The sequence below is a fragment of the Chionomys nivalis genome, chromosome 6, assembly GCF_950005125.1.
Source record: "Chionomys nivalis chromosome 6, mChiNiv1.1, whole genome shotgun sequence".
Classification (NCBI taxonomy): Eukaryota; Metazoa; Chordata; class Mammalia; order Rodentia; family Cricetidae; genus Chionomys; species Chionomys nivalis.
The window spans coordinates 102797022-102817161 of record NC_080091.1 but is presented as its reverse complement, the minus strand read 5'-3'; the positions used below and the strand labels follow the sequence as shown (position 1 = coordinate 102817161).

At 40.7% G+C, this 20140-nt stretch overlaps 1 protein-coding gene across 1 annotated transcript in view; it reads left to right on the top strand.

The window, feature by feature from the left end:
* Positions 1-20140, top strand: part of LOC130876404 (ATP-binding cassette sub-family G member 3-like) — a 46003-nt gene that overhangs the window by 10710 nt on the left and 15153 nt on the right. Inside the window, exons 6-9 of the mRNA XM_057772909.1 lie at positions 2483-2634; positions 3744-3836; positions 9931-10178; positions 13097-13179. Of these exons, the coding sequence (XP_057628892.1) occupies positions 2483-2634; positions 3744-3836; positions 9931-10178; positions 13097-13179 (576 nt within the window). The remainder of the gene's footprint in view (positions 1-2482; positions 2635-3743; positions 3837-9930; positions 10179-13096; positions 13180-20140) is intronic.

Below are 20140 nucleotides of genomic sequence, written 5' to 3'. Positions count from 1 at the left end.
AGTCCTTAATACCCCGCCCTATCCCTCTAAGAGCCAAGATCACTTTACCATTTTGCCTTCCCAGTGATGAAGTTAACAACTGGCACCTTGCCACCTTTTGTCTGCAGACACCTCAAGCCTCAGCCTCTTCCCTGTCTGTTCTCTCCTGGATACTCTAAGATCAGCTTCTTGCTCACATTCCCCTGTGGAGTGCTTCTCTCTGTCCCTGTGTCTTATGCCATGGCTCCATTACTCATCTTAGTATATTTTATGGAGTCATCCCAATTATGGTTTATCCCAGAGTTCTGGGAGCAGACTCAGACCCTGATATTTTGTGCTCTCCTTGATCTCAACATCCCACGAAGAGTACCTTGTGGTAGAATCATCTTAATTTTTTTCATTCTATCAATCAATCAATCAATCAATCAATCAATCAATCTATCTATCTCTATCATCTATCTAGTGTGTGTTTGTGTGTGTGTGTGTGTGTGTTTGTAGCATGTTTTTAGAGGTCATAGGAAAACTCAAGGGACTTGGTTTTATCCTTTAACCCACTGGGTTCTGGGGATGGAAATCAAGTCTTGAGGCTTGGAATCCAGTGTCTTTACCCACTGAGCCATATTGCTTGCCTTGCTTGAATCTTGAACATCTAAACATGCTTGTGGTTCCTGGTTATATAATATGAAATTTTAGCTTTTTCTTTTGTGATTTATGAATAGTCTGTCAGGAAAACAATTGTGCTCTTATCTCCTGTTTACCAAGGTTGTCCTGCTGGAATTCAAGGTGTTATACTACCATGCCTTGTTGGCTCACTCTCCCTTTTTCTTTCCCTCCTCTCTTCTCTCCCTATCCCCCTCCCTTCCTTGCTTTCTTTCTTCTTTCCTTCCTTCCTTAATCTGTTCTTCCTTCTCTTCCTCACTCTCTTTTTTTGTTCTTTCTGTATGTGTTAATGAAATATAGTCTTATGTAACCTAGGTGGGCCTTGAATTCTTGATCCTCCAAAGTTCTGGGATATTACAGTTTTACCCAGCTTCAAAACAAAACATAATTCTTTATTGATTCTTTGGGATTTCACATCATGCATCCCAATACCGTGCAACTCCCAGTCAGTCCCTGCATATCCACACTTCACTCTCAGCACCCCCTACATGCCTTACAGCAGGTCACAGATGGGGTACATGTTGGGTTGGACAAACTCAAAGCCCTGGATGTGTGCTTGGGTGGTAGCTGAGCTGATCAGTCCAGGACAGATATGCTACCATTCCCAGATTTTATAAACATACTTTCAAAGAAGTTTTAAGTACTGTTTTGGGTTATTTCTTCTCCTAACATAAGATATGACTTTCTGAAATGGTCATTCAGTTCATTTTTTCCTATCATGGAATCAAACTAACAATCTAATCCCAGCTTTGCCCCTCACTAACTGACCTCTTGGATTGTTGCTTGACCTTTTAAAACTTATGTTGAATAATCTCAAGAATTTATTAAGGTAAAACATTCACTGATACAAAACAAATTAGATCCAGTTGTGGCCTACCTTTCTGCCAAGGGGAATGTGAACCATCGCTGCTTGCTCTGATAGAGGGAAGGGAAGGGAGAGGGAGAGAGAGACAGCAAGAGAGAGAGTGTGACCTCTCTTTCTCTCAGTTCTTAAGAGGTCACTTATGCAGAGAGAACCATACCCAAGGCCTTGCTTCCCCAAAAGTCATTGGCTAAATGAATTTAAATCATACAAGACCTTATCAACACAAAAGAGGAAACTGTACTAGAATTGCCTCGTGCTGATATTGTGAAAGTTGAAACAAGGTTATTGCTGCAGTGTTCAGTGGGGGAGCAAGTGGTTAGGAATGTGAGTTACATCATCAGAGCAGTGAAAACCAATTCCTGAAGAGGCAGAAAGTGTGAACGATTGAGGGGAATTGTGCTTACAGTCATAGCTGTAATGTTTGCTCTGTCATTGCTTCTCAAGCTTGAGTGAACCTGTCCATCACCTAGACTGCCTGTTCATGGTATGGATTCCCTGCACTGACTCCCAGATATTCCGATTTGGTGTCTAGAAGACTGTGCAGGGATCAACATTTCCAGTAACACTCGAGTGGACCTTGAACTCCTGATGTTCCACACTTCAAGGAGTCCTAATCATTTAAATAAAAGCTTGGAGCTTGATTTCTCTATCAGGTGCATAACACAAGTGAGACGAGTTGTTTTTAAGGAGAATTCAAGCTGAAATGGGAACAGAGAGTACAAATATTTTGTCAAGAATCTCAAGTTTCGCTGGGCGGTGGTGACGCACGCCTTTAATCCCAGCACTCGGGAGGCAGAGGCAGGCAGATCTCTGTGAGCTCGAGACTAGCCTGGTCTACAAGAGCTAGTTCCAGGACAGGCTCCAAAACCACAGAGAAACCCTGTCTCGGAAAAAAAAAAAGAAAAAAAAAAGAAAAAAAAAAAAGAATCTCAAGGTTCCTGTTCAGTGACTTATGACTTTTCCTCTCTTTGAACTTAGGATGTCTATGAGGGGACGGACAATCATCTTCTCCATTTTTCGGCCCCCATACTCCATCTTCAGACTGTTTGACAGCCTCACCTTAGTGGCCTCAGGAAAAGTCATGTTTCATGGGCCTGCACAGGAGGCTTTGGAGTACTTCAAATCCGCAGGTATGGTGGGCTTTGCTGTGAGAGCTCCTTCAGTCACGGGATCTGGGGAGAAAATGGGGTTCTCAGGAATGCTGCTCTGCTCTCATTCAGACTCATTGTATGTGAGGTTTGTCCATTTTAAATACCTTTGGTTAATTTGGTGACAGGATTCTGCTACTTGTGCAGCACAGGCTTGCTATGCAGGTCTCCTTCATTTCTCCTGTCCTGTATCATGCCTGTGTTTCAGGATTGTTACTGAGCCTCTTGTTCTGCTTCCTAGTCACGGTGACCCTCTTAATTAACATGTTGGCATCAGGCCCAGTTATCCATCACTTGAACAGATTTGTGAAGGCCCAGCATCATTGTGTTCTTGCTCATGCAGCAGATGATGATTTTCAGGTTTCCCTTCACTGCTGTGAAGAGGTTTCTTAACTCTGCAGTAACTTTGCATTTCAGGTTTAGGCAATGATCGAGGGCTGTAGTGGCTCAAGTCTGGGTTCTGTGGACTCATGTTTATGTCCGCCTGTTCTTTTTTTCAGTCAGGTTGGATGATTACATACTTTTAGTGGGACATGCCATCAAATTAATCTTAGAGAAATGTGGATATTGTTATGGATTATTGTCTTTGACTACAAATATAGGTTTAAATATGTGCTGCCCTTTAAAAATGTATGAGTATTTATGAGTCTATGGAGTTCAATAAAAATTTAGGCCAAATTCAAGTGATCCTTTCACTGGAAGAGTTCATATATCTGTGTCTAGTCTCTGTCTATTCTATCCCCATGTCTAATCTACCTTTATGACCAGATCTTTGTCTAGTCTATTTATATGTCTAGTCTACGTGTTTGTCTAGTTGTCTTGGTCTATGTCTAGGCTATGTCTACTCTGTCTGTGTATTATATATGTGTAAGTGTATATGTATGTATAGCACCAATATAAGCATACACATGTATACAATGGTCTGTGAAACAGAGATTGCTGAAATACTATGAGTGTATATATAATAGGAAAGGATAAGCTAGTGGATGGGAGGGGTAAAAAAAGGCAGAAGTTCTTAGATTCCCCCCCCACTTTCCCCCTCTCTGAAAGATGGTCCTCACACTTGTATTCATGGTCTACCTTCTTTGTAGGTTACAACTACGATTCCCACAACGACCCCGCAGACTTCTTCCTGGAAATCATTAATGGACATCATTTTTCTGCTCTATTCCTTACAGAGGAATGTACGTGAGTCTTCTAGAGTCACAGATTTTTAACTAATTGATTTCATTAAAACACAACTATTGCCTCAGGGATCAGCTTCTAGGTAGCTCGGGGTTCAGAAAGAAGCCACAGGGCTGGTGATGATAAGACCTTTTCTATCTAAGGGGTTAGGAACAAAGACACTCACACATTCTGTTGATCATATCCTTCTTTATTCATCAGCCTCTTCTGATGGACTGACTGGGATGAATCTGTGTGGTCACAGATGTACAAAAGTGTTTATCAATTGTTACATAAAGTATTTTCTCATTCCAAGGTCTCTAAACTAATCTACATGTCTCTTTGAAGGGAGCATCAAGTGCCTTCAGAATCTAGACTTTCATTAAGCATTGTGTGTAACACAGCTGTGCATGAGGTGTCCTGTGATCAAGGTCATGGGATGCCCACAAGGCCCCCTCAGTCAAACAATCAATGTCCTCCACATGGATTCTTCAGAGTCAAAGTACTTCCAAGAAACATCTGTTTATCCTAATCTCGGTCACATAAATTGATTTTCCTAATTTTCTATGCATACAGGTGACATGTTTTTCATCTCCCTTACAGGATTAAAAGTAAAGTCATCCCAATATCCCATTTATATTTATGTCTAAGTAAAGTATTGCAGATCAACAGAGCCTAAGAAGAGAGCAATCATCTCTTCACAGACAACTCCTTGCCAGCTGGCATGGTGTACACTGTGCTTACACAGAGAGAATCAGTAATTCTACTGGTTATCTGTAAAGTCAGTCTCACAAGGAATGCTAAAGGAATCCCAAACCGAAGCTTTATACATAAAAGACAATCAGTCAGCTGTAATTAGATCCTCAGGGTGTATACCCATCTATTATTAGTTTCTTATATCAGGAAAATTGAGGGCAGGGATGGCTACATGGACACCAAGACCTGTGTCTGATAAGTAAAAATAATAAAAAAGAGGCAGCTCCACCAATGCAAGAAATCCAATTAGGTCAAATCAAACCAAATCAAAATGCCCATTTTTTTTTAAGAATGATGCTGTTGGGTGGCCAAGCATATGGCGGGGAGACAGGATAGCAGAGAACCCATGTAGATCTGAAAACCATGTGTTTCCCCTCTGGGAGCACACTTAAATACCCTGTGGGAGTTGTCCTGACCATCTTCAGGGAGGGTTCAGGACCTGGCATGCTGGGATTTGGAGTCCAGACCAAAGCAACTCCCAGGCCAGGTTGGCTGGGATGGATGTCAGGGTGCTGGGGGGCTATGCTCCCAACTTAACATTTCAGACTCTTTGCATATAGGGATGACAGGAAATTGAAGGCTCTCTTTGGAAAAAGGGCATAGACTCAAGTCTGGCTACTTCTTGTGGGCATAGGGCAATGTGGGAGGGGAGAGCTGGCTACTGTTGGGTCCATGTTTAGCAGGTGGTATGGCTAGAAAGGCACTTTCCTCACTGTCATCCTGGAGATGCCAGGCATTTGTTTCTTGAGGGAGGTAAGAAGGCAAGTGTCTAGGAGAAAAAAAAATATTGTTATTATTGGCTCTATGAAGTGGGGCTAGCTGTGGGAAGAGACACAATAACAGATGAAACCAGAATTTAGTTGGCAGGTGTCTGTGTCCAGAGGGACAGGTATCAGTAAAGTCCCAGGAGCTGGCTGGGTGCTTTTGGCATTGTCCTTTCTGGGAGTGCTTTGTAGGTTAGGTCTTTGCTTAGGCAGCAGGAATAACCTGAAAAATATGCTTAAAACTAGAAAATTATAAACCTTGGATTTTTACCAGACCTGATTTTAGTGAAACCATAGACTTTTCCAGGGACCTGTAAGAGAATTGGTAGAAGGCTATTAGAGTAAATTGAGAACTTTTGAACCTCTGAAGGTTGAAACCTAGTAATCCTGGACTGTGAGGCCTGTTAAACAGTACCTTGAGTTGTCAAATGCCTTAGACAGATCTGGGAGGAATAAATGAGCAAAACCAAGACATGTTTTGGCCAGAAGGCAACCCCAAGTCCTTTCCTTGTCCTTGGAGAACATCAGGCTTAGAAGCCGTATTTGCCAGTAGCTGTTGAGTGTGAGGGGCCCACAGATTTTTTTTTCTGTGAGGGGAAGAATGTCTTACCTGGCTTGGCAGATAAGGTGATCAATTTCCTGAGAAAAAGGACTTTTTGCTTTTGTGTATGTGCTTTGCAAACCCAAAGGAAGCCTGGAAACATAGGTTGTCTTCTTGAAGGAGACACAGGATGTCAGTAAAGCTGACTTGTCTCTGTGTTAGAAGCTCTTTTTGTTTAAATGCCATTGTTCTCAGATCTATAAAAGCACTTGAGAACCAAAAGTCTTTGTCTGGTGTTTTAAACTGGGCATATAAGCTAAATTTTAAAGCTGTTATAATCTGGAAGCACACATAAACAACAAAACTCAAATTCACAACACAAAACCACAGTTACACACATTGTGGTCACATTATTTCAACAGAGAACAGTACAGACTTGGAGACTTGTGTCAGTTGCCTAGGCCTTGTAAGAGAGAACAGAAACATAAGGAGAGTTTTAGAGATTTAGAGTGGAAGGACAGGGAGAAAACTGGATTTATTGTCTGTAGGGAAAGGCAGGGCAGCATTGGTTAGAACACAGACAGCACAGACCAGGGAAAAAGCCATGTAAAATGGAGCGCCCAGCGGGTGCTGGGTCAGAAGCTGATGGGCAAGTGCACTCCAGGAACTGGGCACACTGCGTCTTAATTGGGACTTCACAGGTAGCCCATGCAGACCTGAAAACCATGTGTTCCTACTCTGGGAGCACACTTAAATACTCTTCAGGAGTGGTCCTGACCTCCCTGGGGATGGTCAGGACCTGGCATGCTGGGATTTGAAGTCCAGACCAAAGCAACTCTCAGGCCAGGTTGGCTGGGATGGATGTCAGGGTGCTGGGGGGCTATGCTCCCAACTTCACAATATCTGTTAAACATGAAGAGAATTAGGGCCAGCCTGGCTCCTAAAGAATTCAATTGTTCTTTAATGTTTAAGCGGAGCTGTTATTTAAAGCTGTTTCTAAGGTGGAACTCAAAGATCTTGGCTGAAAAGCATATTTTATATATACTTTTATTTTATCAAAGTTCTATATATTATTACCAGTTAGAAGGTACAGCTTAGGGAGTAAATCATCTTCATAATAATTCAAAGATAAAATTTCCCAGAAGAACATGATGTTTCCAAAGAGAAAATCATTGCCTTACAGGCAGTGGGGGATTTCTCCATACCCAATTCAACCATGCCAGATATCCAGGAAAGACAGCGGCAGCAAGACAGCAAGCAGGCAAAGGGAAAGCAGAAGCAAAAGACATCCTGGGATCTATGATCTCAGAAGTCCTTGCCTAACTGAGATGATCAAGGGATTTCCTCCTGGTGGGCCTGTAGTAATAATGAGCGGCGGGGCTGCGTCCCCGGCACCCGGCCGCCCGCATGGCTAGCTTATGCCCCGAAATAATTACACGGAAACTGTATTCTTTTAATCACTGCCTGGCCCATTAGTTCCAGTCTCTTATTGGCTAGCTCTTACATATTGATCTAACCCATTTCTAATATTCTGTGTAGTACCACAAGCTGGCTTACCAGGAAAGATCTTAACCTGCGTCTGTCTGGAGTAGGAGAATCATGGCGACTCCTTACTCGGCTTCTTTCTCCCAGCATTCTGTCTGTTTACTCCACCCACCTAAGGGCTGGCCTATAAATGGGCCAAGGCAGTTTCTTTATTAAATGAAAGTAACTTCTCCATCATTTCCCCTTTTTTGTTTAAACAAAAAAGAAAGGCTTTAACTTTAACATAGTAAAATTACATATAACAGAACAGTTATTAAGCAAGAATTACAGTTACAATATTTATATCTATTTTATCTTTTATCATAACTAATGAAAACTATAACTATCTATCCATTTTTTAACTCCATCAAAGACTCCAGAAGGATATAATATTACCTAAGTAAACAAGAAATCCAAAACTCTAGAAATGACAGAGACATTTCACTGCCTGGACAGTCACCCAAAGTTCTTTTGTACTGTTGGGGCACCCATCTTTAGCCTACAGGCCCTAGTATTTAGCAGACATTTTCATGAAGCAGGAAATTTTAAAGACAGTTTAGTCACTATCTGCTGTGTCCTGCAGAATGTCTCGTAGACTCTTTTATAAATCAGGAACCCCGAAAGACCATCTCACCTTTAGGCAAGTTTAGCAGTCCTCTTTTTGTGGGTTCTTTGTGTCCAGTTTATGCATTAGTCCAGGCAAGAGTAGTTTCTTGCCCAAATGGCTATTAAACTCCATAAGGAGCCTCTTCGATGCCCATCATCCTCTTGAAGTAGATTGGTGCTGCCAGGAGCAGACGTGTCTCATTATCATGAAGAGCCCTAAGTTATTAAAATTTTTTAAATGTCATATTCTGCAGTCTTTGAAAGATATGAAGAATGTCTATCTAACTGAAATATATATCTCTATATATCTAGAAAATCTAACATGACTACAAGCTTGACTATTGATGATTATCCATTAACCTATATTTCTTAATTATACATTATATTTTTAAATGAACTACACAATCACAATATCTTAATCAAGATCAGAAATACATATACACATAACAGAATTGACCTTAAAATCCATACCAATAGGAGGCTTTGACAAATAAGCTTAGCCTCCTGCCTCTCATCAGCCCTTGCCTTTCAGGTGGTGCCTCTCCGTGACCCTGGAATAACTGGCCAGCCAGGCGGGTTACAAACCCTAGACAGAGTAACCCGTCGAGGCGGCCTACATGGGCCAACTCCTGGAACCTCAATCAACACCTGCTACTCCTCTGACATGGCCTCTGGCACCCAACCACATGTCTCATTAGAAATAGGTCTTATGTAAATTCAGTGTCTAAAATTAACTAACAGGCTTTGCTGTCTGTTATTTCTGGGTTTTTCAATTTAATTTACAAAAGAACATTTATATGATATTGTCACAAGGGAAATTTCTGCTTAGAAGTAAATGTAACCATTGTTTGCCATGTTATTCTTGTTATTGGTTTAGATATGGTTTGCTTATGTAGCGAGCCTGGCCTTAAATGTGTGCTCTTTCTACCTCACCTCCCAAGTGTAGATATTACAGGACTCTGTCACCATGCCTGATTTTGTTTATTTTAAAAACAAGATACCTGGCAGTTTATACATTTGCATATACATTCATGTTGCAAGGAGGGGCCCCTTGTTCTTCTGGGCCATCAGGCTAGCTTAGAAACAAAATAACTACACAGAATCTGTATTCATTAAATCACTGTTTGGCCCTTTAGCTCTAGTTTCTTATTGGCTAATTACTACATCTTAATTTAACCCATTTCTTTTAATATGTATATCACCAGGAGGCCGTGCCCTCCAGCAAAGTTTCAACACATCTACTCTGGCCATTGATCCACGGCATCTCTCTGACTCTGCCTTCTTCCTCCCAGAATTCAGTTCCATCTTCTCTACCTACCAAAGTTCTGCCCTATCAACAGGCCATGGCAGTTTCTTTATTCATTAACCAATGAAAGCAACACATAGGCAGGCTGACTTCCCACACCACATTCACATAAGGCAGAAACAGGGACCAGATGGTTATATTAAGTAGTATATATTCATAAGGGAAGGAGGAATTTGTTAATACTTAGGGATGGGAAAAGGTCATTTGGCTTGCTGTGTCCATAGGGTAATGGGAGTAGTCAGGACAGTTAGGGACATTTTTCTAATCTGAAATTACACTTGAGTAATTTTATTATGCTCAAAGTTTGGTGGGCTGAAGATGTAGCTCAGCTAGAATGCTTGCCTAGCATGCACAAAGCCATGACTTTAGTTCCAGCACATATCTGGGTGTGAAGGTGCATGTCTGCAATCAGCACTTGAGACAGAAACAGGAGGACCTGGAGAAGTTAAAGGTCACTTTTGGCTTCATAGCTGCTTTGAGGTCAGAATAGGCTACACGAGAGGGTCTCAAAGAAAAACTGATACATAATTTATGTCTTATTCATGAGTACTGTCTCAGAAAATTCAGTTAAATTATTGTCTAACTGTTTCTTACCTTTATCCATTTTTATCCCAAAGCTGGTGAACAGAAAGATCTTTCTGAGAGACAGCACCAAGTCACAGAAGAATTAGCCAATATGTATGCCCAGTCCTCCATATACAGTGAAATGAGAACTGAACTGGATCCACTCTTGAGGGAACAGAATGCAGAGAGGAGCTCAGCCTTGGAGATCACGTGTGCCACCCCTTTCTGGCATCAACTCTTGTGGATTATTCGTAGTTCATTAAAAAACTTCAAGGATTTTCAAAGGATGACAATAATTAAGGTAATCTGATGAGTTATTTTAATTGTATTGTGAAAAACTCACATGAGTCAGTCTACTGCAGGGTCACACTTATCTTCTGTTCCCTTGCTTGTGTTTGTCACCTCCACTCTGTCTGGCATAGAGAAATATTCAATAGAGCAAGTAGACTATGATTGAGTTTTACTTACAGAAAAAGTTTATGGTTGTTTTTTATTAGTAGAAGCTGTAATGACTAACCCAGGTAGAAAATTTAATTCAGGGAATGCAAGGAGTTCAGCACATCTGGGAGCTCCTCACACCTGTCTGTTTTATTTCATCAGTGCATCCAACAAGTTCAAAATCTAGGAATGAGTCAAGGAGTAAAAGGCCTTTTTCCTGATGTAATTTTCGTTGTGAGGGGATGGATGGTAACAGATATGAGGGGATGGATGGTAACTGAATAAATATATAAAACTGTAGCCTGTCAGATGAGAGAATGGACTTGGAGAAAGTTTAAGTAGAGAAGGGTGGAGATGACTGCAGAGGGAAAGGACGGTTGATCTGTGGTTGAAATCATGTGGTGAGGAGACAGAGCCATAGAACAGCTCTGAGGGAGCCTGAGCATCCACTGCCTGAGATGAGCCTGCTGCAGAGTGCTTTTCCCTCATCAGGAGTCCAGTGTGTGAAAGCAGTAGCTACTCAAAGAGTGCAGCTCATACACACAGTAACTGAACTAAACAATGCTCTTCCCTGTCAGCCAATGGAACTGGGAGGAGGTGAAGTTCTACTTTTCTTTAAATTGACTCTGTAACAACGATCATCAGATCATCATGCTTTAAGGTTTTCTGTTATTTAACATAAATGTCACACAGAAGTGTGGTTCTTCCAGATCATTGGGCCATCACTTGTTCAGTTATATTTCTTTCCTGATGATGGTGATTCTGCTGTGTTAGTGTTTGATCCTGGGCCTTAGCCATTAGTGAGCAATCATTCTACCGTGAACCTACATCCTTGTCAGCATCCAACCAGAACTTACAGTCATTTCTGCTCCTAGTGCGTTGTCATTTTATTCTCAGGCATTTAGTTTCTATCTAATATTGAAAGGTTGTGTGCTGTTGGCTGTAATAAAACACCACTTACTTCTTCTTCTTTTTTTTTTTTTTTTTTTTTTTTTTTTGTTTTTTTTTTTTGTTTTTCGAGACAGGGTTTCTCTGTGGCTTTGGAGCCTGTCCTGGAACTAGCTCTTGTAGACCAGGCTGGTCTCGAACTCACAGAGATTCACCTGCCTCTGCCTCCCAAGTGCTGGGATTAAAGGCGTGTGCCACCACCGCCCGACCACCACTTACTTCTTAATATGTAATAAAACACCACTTACTTCTAAACATTTCATATTTCAATGTTTCTTCCTTCCCTGTCTATGTGAATATTCTGACCATTTGATTTATACTGGTCTTTCGGTTTTACTAAGGACTTATGTCATAAAAAAGACATTTTTATGTGATGGAAGAAGGTCATTGGTCCATTCTTTTTGAAAAAAAAAAGATTCTATATGAATGGAAAACAGTGAGTTACATTCATCAAATTGGTTACTCCTTGTTCAACAGTGAGGCAATGTAATGGGATAAGAATTGTGTGTGTGTGTGTGTGTGTGTGTACTAGGAACTGAAACTAATTTTAATATTTGTTATTTATTTTGTATGTTTGGGTGTTTTGCCTGCATGTATAAATTCTCATGATGTGCATGTCCTTGGATGCCAAAAGACAGCATCAGATCCTCTGGAACTGGAGTTACATAAAATGCTTAGGGGCCATTTGGGTGCTGGGAACTGAATCCCAGGTCCTCTACAAGACAGCAAGTGCTCTAACTACTGAGCCTCATCTCCAAGTTCTGAAATTTTCATTTCTGATTTATCAAGTTCCATGGTAGGATGCTTTCCCTTGGATCATAGTATTTTACTTTTAAAACATTATCCAAGGAATATTAGTAAGAATATTTCAAATAAGTTACAGTATCATGTAGCCTTACTTTGCTAATGGAAGCGCCTTTTAAACTCATTTTAATCCAAAATCAAAGCAGTGCAGGCTTCTTGTGATGGTTAGCACAGATTGGGTAAATGAAGGTAGATGGGAGTCTGGAGGAGCTGGCAGTGTCGGTGAGACTTGAACCCCAGCTGCTCTGACTGAGGTTCATGGAGCAGCAGTGACAAAGGTGATGGGCAATGGGAGACTGGGGTGACCCAGAGGACTCTGTATGATCACTGGGTGACAGCAATAGTGCTGGTTCCACACAGCACAGACTTCCCTGAGGTGACACAAGTGAGGACCAGCTCACCCCTTCTTAGCACACAAAACCTCATTGCTAGGAACTGTGTTGTAAGTCATTTTTAATTTCATTATTTGGTTTACACTTGAGGATATTAGCATTACAGTACATTGTGAGGGCTCTGTTACTGAGCTGTTCCCCTGGCCTGGGTGCCTTTGTTTCTAGATGTAAGAGTAAAGAAAGTCTGAATTCCCTTGAGCCACTTGAAGTAGAAAGCTGCACGTGTTCACTGGCAGCAGAGCTGAGACCCCAGTTTAGGTGGACACTCTCTGTCACTTGGGTTTGTTCCCAAAGCTCCCCAGGTGCCTGCAATCTCTTCCACCCTGTGTCATCTAGGTTTTAGTTCCTGAACTGAGTCCTTCACTGGCTGTTCCTGGTTGAGCACTCGGAAAAGTCTTAGCTTTTCCAGGGTCTGCACTGTTCGAGCCTCAGATTGCAGAAACATTCATTGTCAGTCTGACATATGAGCAGTCTTTTGACATGTGTGTTGTATGTTCTTCCAGGGACTCTGGCCATAATATAGTGTTTATATCACTGGAGATATTTGATTAGTAAACTATATATTCCCAACTAATGAAGAATGTGAAGAATACTGTCTACTTTTATTTGTAATTTTCTCCTGTTTTCTTTTTGAAAGGCATTTATCATATGTATACTGACTGTGTATACGCGTATCACTTTACATGTCCTAAGAAATGACTGTTATGAAGTCCAGACCAGGTAAGCAAATGAGAAAATGCTGTCCCTTTGTTCAAACCTATATAAATCCATGAAAAATTTAAATTCATGACAAGAACAGAGTAAACATTTTACCATGTGATAGAATGTGTTTGAAGACTGAGTGAAGAACTCACTTTTCCACACGTTTGTGTGTAGATAGTATGAAACTCCACACACCACACATCCCATTTTGCCTGTTTTAGTGTATGGAGTGTTTTCATGTTAGTTGTGTAGACAGTATGAAACCCCACACACAACACATCACATTTTATATGTTTTAGTGTATGGAGCCAAGCTGTGAGTGTGTGAGAACATCTCTTTGAGTCCTGGAGGTTTGCTCTTAGGTAGAAAGCTAAAACTGTCAAATCATAGCCCATTGTGTTAACTGTTTGAGGAGCTGCTGTCCTGTCTCCAACTCCACTGTACTATTTTATATCCTCACCATCACAACACAAGGGCTCCAATATATGCACATGCTCACCCACAAGTGTGTTCTTTCTTGTTTAGAATAAGCTATTCAATAAAAAATAAATTACCATTCCTTGGATGTCTTATGAAGTGTCTCCATCGCTGTTATTCCCCCATCTCCCTCATCTTGTACTGTCTAGTTCTCGCCCTCCCACTCCTCGTTCCCTCTTCCTCCCCTTCTGACTTCCCTTCTCCCCCTACACCCACGCTCCCAATTTTCTCAGGAGATCATGTCTCCCAATTTTCCCTTCCCAGGAGGATCTATCTATGTTTCCATTAGGGATCTCCTTGTTATTTAGCTTCTCTGGGGTCATGGACTATAGGCTCCTTATTCTTTGCTTTACAGTTAATATTTACCTATGAGTGGGTACATACAATGCTCTTTTTTCTGGGTCTGCGTTACCTCACTCAGGATGGTTTCTTCTAGTTCCATGTATTTGCATGCAAATTTCAAGATGTCATTGCTTTTTACTGCTGAGTAGTACTCCATTGTGTAAATGTACCACATTTTCTTTATCCATTCTTTGGTTGAGGGGCATCTAGATTTATTCCAGGTTCTGGCTATTACAAATAATGCTGCCTAAAGCATAGTTGAACAAGTGTTCTTGTAATATGGTTGAGCATCCTTTGCAGGCAAAAAATACTCAATAAAATAAAGACAAATCAAATCCCCAAGAACATGAAAAAAATCATTCATTGTGGTCAACTTGGCTTCATTCCAGAGATGAAAGAATGTTTCAACGTACAAAAATCTATCAATGTAATCCACTATATAAATAAACTGAAAGAAAAAATCCATATGATCTTCTCATTAGATGCTGAAAAAGGATATGACAAAATCCCACATCTCTTCATGATAAAGGTCTTGGAGAGAGCAGGGATACAAAGAGCTTATTTAAACATAATAAAAAAAATATGTAGCAAGTTGACACTCAATATCAAATTAAATGCAGAGAAACTCAAAGCGATTTCACCAAAATCAGGACCAAGACAAGGCTGTCCACTATCTCCATATCTATTCAACATAATTTTGAAGCTCTAGCTAGAGTAATAAGACAATAAAAGGAGATCAAGGAGATACAAATTGGAAAGGACAAAGTCAAGCTTTCGCTATTTACAGATGATGCGATAGTATACATAAGTGACCCCAAAAATTCTACCAGGGAACTCCTACAGCTGATAAAAACCTTCAGCAATGTGATAGGATACAAGATCAACTAAAAAATCAGTAGCCCTCTTATACACACATGATAAAGAAGCTCAGAAAGAAATCAGAGAAACATCACCAATCACAATAGCCACAAATAACATAAAACATCTTGGGGTAACAAAAATCAAACAAGTGAAAACCTGTTTGACAAAAACTTTGAGTCTTTGAAGAAGATATCAGAAAATGGAACGATCTACCATGCTCTTGGATAGGTAGGATCAACATAATAAAAATGGCAATTCTATCAAAAGCTATCTACAAATTGAATGCAATCCCCATCAAAATCCCAACACAATTCTTCACAGACCTTGAAAGAACAACACTCAAGTTCATAAGGAAAAACAACAACCTAGGATAGCCAAACAATTCTGTACAATAAAGGAACTTCTGGAGGCATCACCATCCCTGACTTCAAGCTCTATTATAGAGCTACATTAATGAAAACAGCTTGGTATTGGCATAAAAAACAAACAGATTGACTAATGGAATCGAATTGAAGACCCAGATGTTAATCCACACACCTATGAACACCTGATTTTTGATAAAGAAGCTAAATTATACAGAGGAAAAGATAGCATTTAAAACTTTTTAATGACTACAGCATGTTCCAAACGTAGTTTCTTATTAGGATGACAATTTTCAAAATTTTCACGGTAATTAATGTGTGACATACCAGTTTGCTCAACTGGGCTCCCTTCTTGACACCCACAACCTCAGGATACATCCCAATGGCCAGAGAGGCTTACCATGGAAGCTCTGCTGACTTGGTGTTTGTGTGTGCCTGTGTGCAATGTTATGTACAGGTTTGTGTCAGGAGTACTCGTGTTCATATGGGTGTATACACATGTGCATGTTGGTGAGTATGCATGATGCCTGGTTTTCCTTGATGTCCCTCTTCTTCCTTTTCAAGGCAGGTCCCTCACTGAACCTGGTGCTCATTGACTTGACTTGGCTGTGCTGGCTGATGAGCTCCAAGTGTCCCCCTCTGTATCCTTCATGCCTGGGGTTACAGATGAGCAGTGCTGTCCTGTGGACTTTTCCATGTGTCCTAGGCACTTGAACTCAGGTCCTCATGGTTGCATGGCAGACACTTTGCTGAATGTGTGCCAACTACATAGCTCCACAAAATGTTTTGATGTGTGGAAAACACCGACTGATTTTGAAGAAAAGAATAAACATAAAAATCAGTTCTATGAATTGTCTTCTGTGTGAACTAGAGGTTAGTCTGCAGTGAGATGATTGCTACAGCTGTTTCCAGTCTGTCCTCTTCACTTTCCCTGAAGAACAAGATCTGTTTTGTGCCCATGTAGATGGCACATCTTAACCCAGAACAGCAAGACAACAAGATAGGCAGTGTAGATACTGTCACAGGAAACATTCAGACATGAACTCTGTTAAACTTGATGTGGAAATATTCTTGGAAAATGCAGGCATAAAGTAGAACTTTATTAACTGTTCCTTCATATTCTCTAGAAATTGTGAAATGTTCTTAATTTTTATTTTTCTATTCCCCTCTTCCAGTATTGTATAAGAAGCTGGAGTGTGTGACAACGGCCTTTGTGTGTGGTTTATCTTAGTCATTCTGATTAGTGATTGCTGGAGTGTGTGACAACGGCCTTTGTGTGTGGTTTATCTTAGTCATTCTGATTAGTGATCGATTCTTTTGGTTTGTGTGCCAGTTAGTTTATTGCCAACTTGGTCCAGCCCAAGTCATGTGGGAAGAAGTAATCTTGATTAAGAAATACATCTATCAGGTTGACTTGTAAGCAAGTCTGTGAGACAATTTCTTGATTAATACCGGATGTGGGAAGGGTCAGTCCACTGGGAACAGTGCCACTTCTGGGCAGGTGTTTCTCAGTTGTATAAGCAAGCAGTCTGAGCAAGTCATGAGGAGCAAACCAGTAAAGAGAAACCCTATATGGTCCCAATTTCCATCCCGTTCTCCAAGATCCTGCCTTGAATTCCTGTCTGACTTTCCTAGGGGAATGTACTGCAACTTGCAATGTGCATGCCAGATCAATACCATTCTCCACAAGTCTTTGTTGATGAGGGTATTCATTGCAGCAGCACAAACCCAAGTAGAATAGCTCGAAAACACTTCCTCAATATCATTTAATAAAGCTATTAGATTATTTTCAGATTCAATATCACTATTTTTATCACCAGTGTTCAGGAGGCAGAGAAACTTCTCATGTTTGGAACCACCATAGCCTTCATACTTTTTCCAACTGTATAACTAGGAACTGGGTTCGAATTTTGTGTCATATAAACTCCTTTGGCTCCACAGCATTATGGGGCTGAGGTGGCGGTCATTAAGGAGAAGGCATTAATAGAAATAATTGGATAAAGACAATTATTCTGCGCACACTTACATGCATGTTTAAAATCATTTACTCAAAATTCATGTGAAGACTGATGTTCATTGGAGCACTATACACAATAACAAAATTAAGGGGTCTAAGTGTCTACTAATACATAAATGGTAAAGAATATGTGACGCAGAATGCTGCTTCTGTTCAAAATGGGAATTTGTAGCAATATAGAAATAATTGAAAATTTGAGGAATATCATGCAAAGTAAAAATAGTCCAATCCCAGAAAGGCAAATATGTTTCCCTGACATGCAGATTGTAAAGAAATTGACCTCCTGGCAGCAAAGTACACGTTGTCAGGGCAGTGAGGAATGAGGAGAAACAGATGTGCTGAGAGTATAAAAATCTGTTAAACAGCATAAGTAGAATTTATTCCTTTGAGATAAATTGCACAGCAAATTTAATCTAGCAGATATTAGTATACATTTCAAAGTTTCTTAGAATACATTTCTAATGTGTTACTGTAATATGATGTATAATTGTAGTGATGGACATCACTCTTTTAGCTTGATATAATTATTTCACAAAATTTTTCATGAATCATATTAGTTTTATACCTTAATTGTATTGCTATAGATTATCAATCTACAATCATAATATTTAAAATGTGAGGTAGAAAGTAGATGTGGCATATACGGTTAAGTATAGCCAGGGCCATAAAGTTCCCTTCCTAAACTCTTGGTATTGTTGATAAAAATATATGAAAGCAAGCAAGATGGGAATTGAGGACAATTTAGTGGAGATGGAGAATGCGCTGAGCACAGGGAATGTGTGTGTAAGAATGGAAGAGTGGAGAGAGAGAGTTGCGCATTTAGTAGAGTGGGGCCTTGGAAGACAGACTGGCTCATTAGGAGAGGAGGAGAATCTGGGCTGTGGTTGTTCATACGGTGCACAGGTCTTCTGGGCTGTGGTTGGTCATATGGTGCTCAGGTCCTCTGGGCTGTGGTTGGTCATATGGTGCTCAGATCCTCTGGGCTGTGGTTGGTCATATGGTGCTCAGGTCCTTCGCTCTTGTTTGATCATTAAAGGCAGGGACACAGTTGTGACCTCACAGGCCCAGAGCTTGTCTTGTAGCCCAGGCTGGCCTCAGTCTGCAGCAGTCCTCATGCCCCTGTCTCCCAAATTCCAGGAATTTGGAGATCTTGCTTCCTGCTCCTCTCAGAGTCTTACTCATTCTTAGCTTGTTGTTTCTTTCCTTTTCTTTTCTTTTGAAATGCGGCCTTTCCTAGATTGTTAAGTGGAATTATTCTTTGATGTAGGAAGAAACTTGTCTCTAATAATGTTCACCCTCATCTGATATGATATCTAACCACCATCGTGTACCTAGATAAAGAGTCACTGACCTCTGACTTTAGTTGAAAAGGTGTAGCAGTCTGTTAGGCCCAGTCATGCCATCTGTCTTAGAGGAACCTGACGTGTGTGTGTCCAGGAAACAGGTAACTGCAGAGGGCCTTTAGCTCCCCCTCCTCCTGCTTACCGTCTCCTATCACATGATCACAGATTATTTCTTCACAAATAAGCATGATTTATTTCCTTTTTTGAGCTCTTGGAAACCATGCAGGAAGTTGGTTGGCCTGTTTTAGGGGTAATTGTCGGGGCTCTAAGATGGTTCTACAGTGGATGTCTGCATGTTTGTAGTTAGCTGTTGAGTGGGGATTCCCCCACTGTTTCATGTTTTCATTCCTACTGTTCTATAAAATCAAAGAGGCCAAATGAAAATGAAAATTCTTTGGAGTATTATTCATCTTGTTGTTTCTCTCTTTATACATTGGGAATGATGCTAATGAATTTTGTTAGTTAAATTAATGATAGATTGGGCTGCCAAGTAACTATCACAGAATCAGTGGATTTAAAATCAAATGTGTCTCCGCACTGCAGTGTGAGAGCCTGAGGTGAGGATTCTCTCTCAGGATCTTCCTGTCTGGTCACCTTTTCTCAGACATCTTGTGGCAGACCCTGCTATGCTGTCTTTTCCCATGATGAGGACACAGATGGCATTATGGGGTTCCACTCTCAGGATTTTATCTATAACCAATTAATTCCTAAATTATATACTCTAGGATGATTACATTAAAGGTCATTATTAAATTCTTCTATTTTAGAGGACCTACTTTGATGAACAGACACTGCTGTGGAGACAGAGACGAAAATAATTCATGGGATTCATACACCTTAACCTTTTAAACCAGAACAGTTCTAAATACTTATTGTATTTTTAAGTGTATGAGTGTTTGCCTACATGTATGTCTATGTAAAATTAGTGTGCCCTGAGCCCTGTGGCTATCAGAAATATGCACTGATTCCTGTCGTAGTTTTGGTTATTATTGTTCTCAAGAAACAAATGACCAAAAGGCAAGTTAGGGATGAAAGGGTTTGTTCAGCTTGAATTTCCAAATTGCAATCCATCATTGAAGGAAGCCAGGACAGGAGCAACTCAAAGTAGGCAGGAATCTGCAGAGGCCACGATGAGTCCTGCTTCCTGACTTGCTCCCCATAGCTTGCTTAACCTGCTTTCTTTTACAACCTAAGACCACCAGCTCAAGGATGTAGCCTCCACAAAGGATTGGGCCCTCCCTGATCCATCATTAATTAAGAAAATGACTTGACTGGATCTTCTGGAGGCGTTTTCTCAATTGAGGTTCCCTCCTTTTAGATAATCCTGGCTTAGGTCACATTGACATAAAACTCGCTGGCACGGAATCCCCTTGAACTCGAGTCACAGATGACTGTGATCCACCAAGTAAGTGCTGCCAACCAAACCCAGGTCCTTTGCAAAAGCAACAAGCACTCTCCTGCTGAGCCATCTCTCCAGTACGGTTTTCTTTTTCACAGAACAGTTCTGTGTAATGTTATTTATCCTACAGAACAAGGTGTATTGTAAAGAACCCATCCTAATGTTGAATTTACTGTTG